Source organism: Chanos chanos, chromosome 2, assembly GCF_902362185.1.
Source record: "Chanos chanos chromosome 2, fChaCha1.1, whole genome shotgun sequence".
In the NCBI taxonomy this organism is placed as follows: domain Eukaryota; kingdom Metazoa; phylum Chordata; class Actinopteri; order Gonorynchiformes; family Chanidae; genus Chanos; species Chanos chanos.
Genome location: NC_044496.1, coordinates 8138078 through 8149399, shown reverse-complemented (window position 1 = coordinate 8149399; position 11322 = coordinate 8138078). Strand labels below are relative to the sequence as shown.

Below are 11322 nucleotides of genomic sequence, written 5' to 3'. Positions count from 1 at the left end.
GAATACAGTGATGCCATTCATAACATGTTACCCTTCAGCCGAGAAACCTGTCAAATCGATTTGCTCCCCTGGAATAGCTAAACATCTGAATATGAACCAAATGCTGATTGAACTAATTGTTACACTGAATGTATCCATATGCAACCGTCTTAGCTGCATGCATTTTAGGTGGTGAAGTAATAACAAAGTTACAAAGAAATTATTAAATGAACATCTCCTTTCTCCTATCCAAGGTGCATCTCACTTTTCCCCTGCCCTCTCTCTTTGCCTGTAAGTAGGGATATTAGAAAATGTTGTTGTGATAGTGCAAACGATTTATGCTTTATTGCATAACAGCATTACGATAGGATCACCCTTCATTTCCTCCAATTACTGACAAATGAAACTCATAAAGTGCCTATGCAAAATACTTTCTTCCCTCTCCGTTACATGAACTTTTTTTCCATGGGATTTTTCGTAATTCTGCCAGTTGTATAGTTGGGCCAATGTGGAGTCTTGATATCGCTCCATGTAATGTAAAGCTGGTGATTTTTGCAGTGCCTGTCAGTAGTCTACGGGTATCTCTACAAAATTAGCCACATTGCAAAATTGTTTCACCTTAGTTTCAGGTCCACAAGGAAATTGCGCGCACGTGTGTGTGTGTGTGTGTGTGTGTGTGTCCAAAAGCACGCGTAATGTGCGCACCAGAGCGTGAGAGTGTGCTGCTAAGTAAATGTTGTGCAATCCTCTTCTTGAAAACTTGGAAAGTTGTCAGTGTTGTTGTTTGTTTGTTTGCTTGTTTGTTTATTTGTTTAATAATCATACATCCGTTTGAAGTGTTCTAGAATTAGTACTGCTTTTCCTGCCAATGCCAGTTCCGTTTCCTCTACTGGGGCTTTGCTTGTCTACGCCGCACAAAGATTCAGTTACTCCTTCCTCCATCTCCATGTATTCAGCAGCTTTATCGCCCAGAGAGGATCCCGAGGGAGACCCCTTAAATTTCTTCAGAAAGTCTGGGAAATATGGACAGCCTGGCGGCGGATGCTCGACGATGGGTGTCTGATCCTCATTATCCGTCTCCCGGTGGTAAAAGTAATTAAAGTTGGACACGATTACGGGCACAGGGAGCGCTATGGTGAGGACACCAGCTATGGCGCACAGCGAACCTACTATTTTTCCACCCACCGTTATGGGTTTCATGTCCCCGTATCCAACCGTAGTCATGGTTACTACAGCCCACCAAAAGGCATCTGGGATGCTGGTGAACTGCGATGTGGGCTCGTCTGCCTCTGCGAAGTACACGGCGCTGGAGAACAAGATGACACCAATAACGAGGAAGAAAATGAGCAGCGCAAGCTCTCTCATGCTGGCGCGCAGTGTATGTCCGAGGATCTGAAGTCCTTTGGAGTGCCTGGAGAGTTTGAAGATGCGAAAGACTCTGACAAGTCGGATTATTCTCAGAATTGCAAAACTCATTGCCTGTTGCCCGTTGCCTTGCTGTTGAGCAAGATCTGTGCCAAGAGTTATGAAATAAGGCAAAATGGATACAATGTCAATTGAGTTCATAATGTTTTTAAAGAAAGCAGCTTTGCTCGGGCTGGCAAAAAATCGGACGATTATCTCAAAAGAAAACCAAATGATGCATACCGTTTCCACGATGAAAAATGGATCGTTGAATGGTGTGAACCCACTGTCCGAGTGTGTCGAATTGTTACCTGGGCTGAGAAATTCTTTGTCGTCCCTGAACTCTGGCAATGTTTCTAAACAGAAAATGACAATTGATATGACGATAACCAAAACAGATACAACTGCAATCCCTCTAGCTGGACTTGAGCTTTCAGGATACTCAAACAAGAGCCAAACTTGACGTTTAAATTCGTCCTCTGGAAGGGGTTTCTCTTCCTCTTTCACAAAGCCCTCGTCCTCCCGAAACTTCAGCATTGCCTCTTCCCCGAGTTCGTAGAACTTGACTTCCTCCGAGAAGATGTCAAAAGGTACATTGACGGGTCTCTTTAACCGTCCCCCTGATTGGTAATAGTAAAGAATGGCGTCGAAGCTTGGTCGATTCCTGTCAAAAAAGTATTCGTTCCGGAGAGGGTCGAAGTACCTGATTCTTTTTTCGGGGTCCCCCAAGAGAGTGTCTGGGAACTGTGACAGGGTCTTCAGTTGAGTCTCAAACTTCAAACCCGACACATTAATTACAACTCTCTCGCAACACCCGTACTCACTGTAAACATTTTCATATCCTGATTGGGGGCGTCTGTCCGTTAGAGAGACAGTCTCCTCTTCATCATCCATATTATACAAAAAACTTGATCTCTTGCTTCCCCTGTCCTCCTCTTCCTCTTCGCCTTCTGCCTCCTCTTCCTCAATCATAATGTCCTCCTCGGATCCTAGAAGCGCCAACTCTGAGTGGCGTAGATCCCCACCAAGAGCCGCTCGATTCCGTCTCCAGCGCCCGACGCCTCGCTGCTTTTTTCGCTCTCTGAGAAGTTGCTGTTGTGGCTCGTGGTGTTGCTGCTGCTGTTGCGGGTGTTGAAAGGAGGAGGAGGAGGGGCGCGAGGCGGTCCCGCCGCCACTGTTGTTGGCATTCGTTGAGGAGGCGGTGCGACTCTGATGCTGCTGCTGTTGCTGCTGGTTGTAGGGATAGCCAGAGGACCCACCTCCCTCTCCAACCGATCCAGCCTCAGCAGCCGCCGCTGCTGCCGCTCGCGACTGTCTCTCCCTCTCCCGCTCCCTCTCCCTGGCTCGAGCTTGGGCATATCCATAAGGCAGGTGGCTATTGCATCCACCACTGTCTGCGCCTACCATAGCAAACTCCATTTTGTTCGCCTAAGCTTGTCCCCCAACTCTCCCTTCTAATAGATCAAATATAACTGCACAGTGCGGCTGTATCAAAAATTTAGAAGTGTGGTCTTAATCGACCGCAGTAAAGTCCAGACATAGGCTTCAGTCTCTTGGACTGGCCCTTGCAATACACTGTGTGCTGCGGATGATATGGAAGCAATGGTTATTTTCACTTATATGAAGATTTTGTTCTCAAAGATTCATTTCAAGGAAATTATTCTGTGTTTTTGGTGTATTCAGTTGGTCGTAAATAGGTGAACGTTGATTGCCTTGGTTTTCTTAATGACATCATCAGTGACAGGTGTTGCCGCTCAGTGCGCAAAGCCAATTAAATACGCATCCTTTGGTGAGTCCTCAGGCTCTAGAGATCCAGATTGGTTTTTGGCATACTTCAAACGAAAGAGAGGAAAAAACTTTATAGATGAATTCTCCCACTCAACCAAGCAACTCCATTGAGAATTCACTTCTCACGCATTCTTCAGATGGTTAGGTCATCGGAGGCGCGCACTTGTGAGAATGAGGACTTGCGTGTTTGTTATCTCCTCTGGGTGCCATCTTTAGGGTGAAGGGGAGACCGCTGTCCTCTGCCCTTTCAGTGGAAACGAATGAATCACTGAATTCTTTTGACGCCAGTAACAGCTGCGAATAGCAAAAAAAAAAAAAGGAACAAACGTGTTACAGGGTGCACGCATTCAACAGACTGCTTGCATTCACAAAATGCACTTCAAATAGCCTTCAGATCTGGGCAGTGGTCTAAACGGCACCCTTCACTTAATCAGTGTATGATCACTATGATCAGTACATTTGTTCAAGACATATTAAGAACAACAACGACACTAATGGCAACATACTTACGTATGTACGTAATTATTATCAGTGCAATAATATTTGTATTATTATTATTATTATTATTATTATTATTATTATTATTATTACTGTTATTATTATTATTATTGATTGTTTGTAAGATCATGTTTATAATAACAGGCTAGCATGAAAACATGAAAGAGAGCGTGATCTGTACTCTGCCTCAACATCTCTTGACAATTAATCATAAGCACACGTCGCACGCAATTTTTCAGTCTCTGCACATGAATACCCCACCTTGCCCATCATTAGGGCAATACTTACGTTAGAAAAGGCCAGAGAGTGTGTTTTCTTAGCTTCCCTTTCCAGCACAATATGCTTGAGATAGATGATGACTTAAATCCCAGGTTTCCTTAAAATTTCTCCATTGTTCCGGGAATCTAAATATCCCTCGACGTAACCAACCGGCGAACATGTCACCTTAACAGTCGTGTTCTATCGCATTCGAGGGACGACACTTTTTGGACGCGTCTCGCCGTGTTGTCTCAATTCAACAGGATTTCACATCACCTGCACATCACCCCCTCCCCAAAAACATGCACCGCTGCATCAAGCCCGGACTCACACTCCCCAAAACGGCAGGTGTTGCCACTCGCACTTTACACTTGGATTAGACAGATCAGCATGGTAGCTTTGGAAATGTGATCAATAAAAGTTTGATGATGGCAAGTGCTATAGCCTTAGGTAAGTCGCGCGGCGCGCATCTGTCTGCAGCTCGGTCTTGTCCGTTTACCATTGTGCGTGTGTTATTGAGGAGCTTTGTGCCGCCGCGACGGGCATGCAGCGCAGCGCCGACAGACCTTGATCATCCCCCAGTGGTTACTCCGAGGCACTGCGCCCCCTCTGCCCTGCTGCAATCCCAAATTTGAACCGTACTCCCTACAGCATATGCGTTAAGGAGCCATGCATTTTAGTCTATTTCTTTATCATACCGTACTACCACGATTCCGTTTCATCCCTTTTTCATAGAGGATACAACGAATTTATGAAAAATTATTAAGTTACAGGAATATGAGCTACAGTATTAAGTTACTCCAGTATCACAGATTTTGCTTTGACTGTCTCAGTGGCCGAATAAGGTGTCAAAGAAAAGATACATGTGTGGTTTTTAGGTGTCAAAATTTTGAGGCGCAAGAGTATGCAGATTATTATTTTATTCAGAAATCACTGACTTTTTTAATGATTTTGTCAGAATTACACAATACAATATATTCTATCTACATATATGAGTATGGTTCATTAGAATCTGATAAAACAAGTTTACCATGGGCAGGCTATTCATTAATGTCTATCAAGGGAACAAAGGGGGTTCATTGTTCAGATATTGTATCTAATAGTCTAACCATCTTAATTACTCATCATAGGAGTTATGACAACCAGATTATAGGATTATACAATGAGCTGTATTAATTTGCAGAGCTCTGGGAAACATCTTGGATGACAGTGACAAGGTTGTTTTTTAATCTTAAACCTCAATTTCAATGTCAATTGCACAGAAGGTGTTTAAAAAAAAACAAACACTCTTATTTGTCAAAAACATATACTACACCGGGTTCCATTGGACACCTTTTTTTTTTTTATTATTCAGCGTGGTTCTTGGAATTAAAATGATCTAAAAAAAAAAATCTAAGCAGTCTGAGTGGTGAAGTCGCCTGATACTACTACGCCCTCTGCCTACCCTGGGACACACTCACCAGGATGATGAAACAAGCACCAATATCTGCAGAGTATTCAAGCAACAAATTATTTGCCACTTAAACTGCAACAGTGCAGGATAAACCTCTCACACACAGTCCAAAATAGCAGAATATAATTTGTGTCTACCACCGACACCCAATTAAGATCTGTAAAGCGTATGCGAGGATTTGCTCTTTGCTTACCCGAGGAGGTATAGGTTGGAAGCAGATTGATTTTTTTTTTTTTTTTTTAAAAGGAAAACTGTCTTTCTCTGGTAATTCTGTAGTCATGTATACATTTCAGTGTGTTCAACAGGAATAATTCTATTTTGTCAATCCGTGCTTTTAATATTTGTAGTATTGTTTGCACGAAAGAACACAGGTTTGGTCTGAATCACAAAGGACATTTTTCCTAATTGTAGTCAGTAATAAACAATGTGCAGGACGATAGTCAGTAATAAATAGTGAAATGTCCTGAGTGACAGAGAGGGCCCAGCCTTTCAGCGCTTGGCATTAGATTCTAATAAACGGGTCAGCGGCCGTGAGCAGACAGTGATCTACAACCACCAAAAGAAAGGGTAGAGCAACATAATTCAGATATTCTATTGCTCAAAATGACACATGGTTCTGCTTTTCTAAAATGTACCGTAACAGTTTTCAGAGAGCTCATTACATTTACTGTTCACTATCTCATCTATGATTTAATTTATTCATACAAAGAATTTACACCCATGACTCATGCATATGTATATATGATGAGCTGTATATTTCCCCTGAGGCCATCGTGCACCCAGTGCAACAGCTGCCGGTGGATGAAATTACAGAATTAAAGAACATTGCTTTCCGATTATTATCAAAGAGGATCATAAATGCGAACAGTTGTTCAGCAACCAAAGATTTTAAAATTCTTGCCAGAGAACTTGTTGCGGGAGAAAAATAAAAACCACCCACTGCTTTCTACCTCACAGAGAAAATGTGTCCATGCAATAGGGCGTCTAATACTCAAATACAAAGAAAAACTGAACTCAGACAAGGCAGTCAAGGAAACAGCCCTAAGTCAGGACTCGAAGGACATCCACGAGTTACAGCGTTGTTTGAACCAAGAAACGTTGCAGCTTGCAAAGCTTTCTGCCACAACATTAATGAGTACACTGAAACTGTCACTTCCTACATCAGTTTAGGAGACCTGTAACCAACAGTGACAAGACTATGTACAGCAGGGAGTAAAAAACTGCCTAGACTCACAGTGAGCAAACAACTACCTTGAGTTTAAAACCATCAAAATGTTGAAGAAACCACTGGTAACCAAATTTCTGGTTACCACCATCCTCAACATTCTCACATTGGATGAGAAAATCACCACCGTCACAAAACAGCATGCAGTGGAGGATAGACTCCCCGCACCAGTTGAAAAAAATACGGTGTTATCCAGTCCATCATAGTCCCATTCTGCAGAGACATCATTAAGGGCATTTTCACATTCTCTGCTAGTTTTGCACGGTGTCTGCCTTCTCCAAGGGCAAACTGCAGTGCGTCTGTCTGTTCCGCAGAGAGGACACTGGACTGACATTTTCTCTCTACTGATCATCTATTTGATACCAGAGCCCCTTTTACCTCCTCCTATCAACCATTCTATTATACTGTTCTCACAGCATACAGCAGTAAGTGACTGTACATGTGCAGTGACTAAGCAAATCACAAAGGACCTTGCACTAAAAAAAACTAAGACACTTTCACCTTCCAATTTAGTTGCCTTTTTTGTTATTGGTGAGCTGTGTATATTATACATAGTGTCCACATAAAATATACTGTTTGCATTGCTGAATCCGTTGTCCTGTGTTGTTCATCGTTTCTTTCTGTTAAGTGGGTGTCACACCCTTTACAAGAAGCAACATTTAAATGCCTCGGCAGCAAACACACTAAAGCAAATACCTTGTACATGTAATGCTCTCAAAAAGTAAGTGCAACTCTGATTGTTTTGATAATATTATAACTACCTGTCGCATGAAAAATCAATCAGAAATGATCCAAAATAATGTTATGATCTATGATGGTTGTATAGATCACTTTTTGCAGTTATCAGATTAGAAATGAGACTAAAAACATTATGAAGCCTTCCCTCATTGGTCCAGATGTTGGATTAACTTTCAATGAATATCATTTCTATTGTCATTAAATCAGTCAAAGTTATGTAAGATTCTTACCAAGACTAGAGATTACAAAAATATGGGACTTGAGCGTAATATCATGTCTGTATTCACTGGAAGAGTCACTGATTGTCTCCAAAAATGATTTTAAAATGTTCAAGATGGGATTAAAAGGGAAAGAAGGATAAACTCATGAAATCAGATCTCGTAACTCTTATGGAAGGAAGAAAATCTTGATTTTCAATAAACAAGTTCGCTTGTATCTTTAAGGTGTGAGTTTCCATCTGTTTAATTCATAATATCATCTGAACACACAGAGAGACTTGATAAACATTTGTTGCAACCTAAAATAGATCACATTCATTCATTTCTTTAACAGTCATTTCCAGAGGAACCTACCGTTTTTTGCTATGCAGAAACCTTGGGGTTAAGTACTTTCCTCAAGCATATGTTGGCAATGAGATACCAAGCTCAGGAGTCAGGTCTTCCCAGTTGATTCTCCTCTCTTCATAGATGTATTTAGAGACATGTTTTAGACACTTTTTTAAACTGGACCTCCTTCCACAAAGAATTAGTCTTGCCCCATGACTTGGAATATTTCTGAATATTTCTTTCTTCCTTTCTTTCTTTGCTCTTCTTCTTTTTCTTTGTGGTTGAGTGATTTCATATCTAATCTTACAAGACTCTGGGGGAGTATCTGGCTTGCTTGATATCTGTGTTACTGCCAAGAAAATGTTGGCTCAAATCTGAATTCACGTCTTAGCGTCCCAGACTGTATGGATTAGCGTTGTTTTGGGACATTATTAGGAAGGATTACACAACACAAACACAGGGGTCAAGTCACAGGACCTGAGAGCGGTGGGATGAATTTGGTTTGAATTTTTATTGTGTTTCTCTGTTCTTGCCTTACGATTGATTTACACTGTCATCTAGAAGTCCAGAACTCTCATTTTTTAAAATCCGTTTTAGCTTCATTTTAACAGGGCCCTACTGGGCTCAATTTTTGAAACAGCAAAGACAATATTTGGAATATATAATTCAGCATTGCTCTGAATATTCCAAAAATTCATAGCTTTAAGGAAATACACACCTCTTAGCTGGGCTAAAATTGGATCGAATCAGGATGATATCTAACCTGGTTGATATTTCAAAAGGAAGCTGCTGTTTTCTTACGGTGTAGAAGGACTTGTAGATCTATAAAACAGATTTTTAAACAGCAGCTAGTTCATTACCATTTCATTTTGCTGATCAATGCCATGTCACAGCGTGTTCCTCAGTATAGATGATGATTCATACGATCTGGTCTAATCCTTCAGGTAGGTGTGTATGGGAGTTTTTACCTTGAGGCCTCCCCTTAAAATCTACACCTACAGTCTCCTGCACGAGCTACATCCAGGCAGAACTCCTAATGTCAAGGCTTCAGGGCTTTAGGGCTTAGTACCCACCACTACAAAAGGTGGAAATCACCATGATTAACGTCATAAGGTGATCAGAGACCACCCACTCACACACATTTGTCAGATTTTAAGGCCAGCGAGAAGGGTATAATTAAAGGAGCTCCCTGTGAAGAAGGAGGAACTCAAAGAGAAACTCCTAACAGGTGAGTGTGCCTCAATCTCTCTAATATCAATATCCCTGACTCAGTGTGATTCGGTCAATAGATCTCTCTAATCATTCCTTTTCACTCCTGAGGATTAGATGCAGAGTTTCGTTTTTTGTTTTTTAACTGTGAGTGTTTAGACCAGAGCTGGCGACTTAAATTTGAATCCAGTGATATTTTTTCCCAGATCTCACATTTGCAACATAGCTCTGTATTTAAAGCTGGCATCTGAATTCCAAGGGTTCTTTGTTTTAGTATGAGGTATATATTGCGCTGATCTAACAGTATTTCAGCATCTATACCATGCTAATCTTTTTACTCTTTACTCCGATACATTAATATGCGTTTCCTGCTGTCGCACTGCACGCTCTCTAAGAACGAATCTCAATGCTCAGATGCACGTACTTGTTTTAATTTGCATTCCTATTGCTTTGCTGAATGTTATAACACCACCACCCTCTTTTATTTATTTAATTTTTTTATATAATTCCTCCCGAGAAGTCAAGAATGAGACTACCCATCATGGTTACCCTGTGGGCGGTGACAGTGTTGGCGGGACCATACTGCAGGTATGGTTGTCTCCTCACCAACATCTCCATCACCGTGGAGAACGAGGAGTGTGGCAGTTGCATCACCATTGACACCACGTCCTGTGCAGGCCTGTGCCACACCCAGGTGTGCCCCTTTTTCCACAGAGCATGATATATCACTTTTTAAAACATAACGCAAATGTATAAACCTAAATGTAATCTGTTTGATTAATGAGAGATGTTTAATTGCGTTTATAAAGGTCAACTATTGTGGAACATGCTGACATTGTTTAAAAAAAAAAAAAAGCATGGCTCTTCTAATGGTGGAAACATTTTGTGATTAATTCTTGTGGCTTGTGAAAGCACACTGCCATCTGCGATCTGTATGACGAATTTCAAACTCATCCAAGGTCCAACTCATTTCTAATCATTATCCCTGTTCGCTGTAATGTTTCATTGTAATGCCATTTCAAGCTCTGGCTAAAACCCAGGGAAGGAGCAATGAATTGTGATATACACTCAATCAAGAGGAGTTCCCACCGGAACGGATCATAAAATATAGAAACTTGCTTTGAGTATTGTTCCACATGACTGTATATCGAACTAGACTTTGGGGACATGTAGTCCAAAACGTATGGAATATTTGGCTGCATTTATGTACGAAACAGACTCACTTATTTACCAAAGTATGTTTTTGCTCTGTACCACCCTCTAACTGGTAAAGGCTCTTGTCTATTGACAGGAAAGAGCATACCAGAGCCCCATAGCGCCGACCATCCAGAACACCTGTAACTTCAGGGACTGGACATATGAGACTATTCAGCTCCCTGGCTGCCCGGCTGGGGTGGACTCGCTCTTCACCTACCCTGTGGTTCAAAGCTGTGAGTGCAGCCGTTGCAATACCGACAGCACAGACTGTGGAACATCCAGCATGCAAACAGTGGCCTGCCACGCCAAGTAGACACTGGGAAGAACGCTGAACCTGCTAAACCTCAAAAAAAAAAAAAAAAAAAAGTATCCATCCTAAACCCTAAAACATTCTATCCCAAATAATGTCCTGCTAAACATCATTGTTCTAGAGAAGACATTATGCGTGTTCTGTGCAATCTAAAGGCTATACCTACAGGCAGGCTAGTGTAATGTATCTATAGTGTAGATACACTGTAGTGTAGTGTAGTGTATCTGTCTATAAGCGGGTGGTGCTGTATTCCCTTTGTCTCTCTGGAATGTTCTGTGCTTTGTAAACCCTGCTTGACCTGGCTCATTAGGAGGGGCACTGAGAGGAGCTGTTAAACATCAGCTAACCGTGTAAACACTGCATCATTAAAGTGCTTCTTAAACTGCATTTGCATCTTTAATTTTTCTCCTTTAGCACAACAGCTGCTAGCAGCCCTACATATGTGTGCTTGTGTCCACACAGTATCGTTTTTTCTGTCTATCATTCTCTTTCTCATTCACATGGTTGTTTTTATTACCTGGGAGATCAGAATTTACATGTCTTAATAACTCTTTTGAGACAAGCTGTGGAGTTTTTAAACATATATTTTTTTTTTCATCACAAATTTTTTTGTTGCTTCCAATATCAACATGACTCATCAAATTCCCATGCTTGCACTTCACAGTGCATGCAGATCAAACGGGGAAATCAGACACAAAAGCACAAAAACAAGAATTTT

The 11322-nt window shown here is 41.4% G+C and overlaps 2 protein-coding genes across 2 annotated transcripts; one reads left to right on the top strand and one right to left on the bottom strand.

Moving 5' to 3' along the window:
* Positions 1–798: 798 nt before the first annotated feature.
* Positions 799–2802, bottom strand: kcna4 (potassium voltage-gated channel, shaker-related subfamily, member 4). The gene has a single exon (XM_030794379.1). It carries the CDS (start codon positions 2800–2802, stop codon positions 799–801), a length of 2004 nt encoding a protein of 667 aa, XP_030650239.1.
* Positions 2803–9623: 6821 nt separating this feature from the next.
* fshb (follicle stimulating hormone subunit beta) lies at positions 9624–10607 on the top strand. The gene is made up of 2 exons (XM_030794155.1): positions 9624–9791; positions 10389–10607. Exons 1-2 carry the CDS (start codon positions 9624–9626, stop codon positions 10605–10607), a joined length of 387 nt encoding a protein of 128 aa, XP_030650015.1.
* The last annotated feature ends 715 nt before the right edge of the window (positions 10608–11322 follow it).

Coding starts and splice junctions, on each gene's coding strand:
- fshb (XM_030794155.1), top strand. CDS start 9,624: ATGAGACTACCCATCATGGTTACCCTGTGGGCGGTGACAGTGTTGGCG. Junction 9,792..10,388: donor CAGGCCTGTGCCACACCCAG/GTGTGCCCCTTT, acceptor GTCTATTGACAG/GAAAGAGCATACCAGAGCCC.
- kcna4 (XM_030794379.1), bottom strand. CDS start 2,802: ATGGAGTTTGCTATGGTAGGCGCAGACAGTGGTGGATGCAATAGCCAC.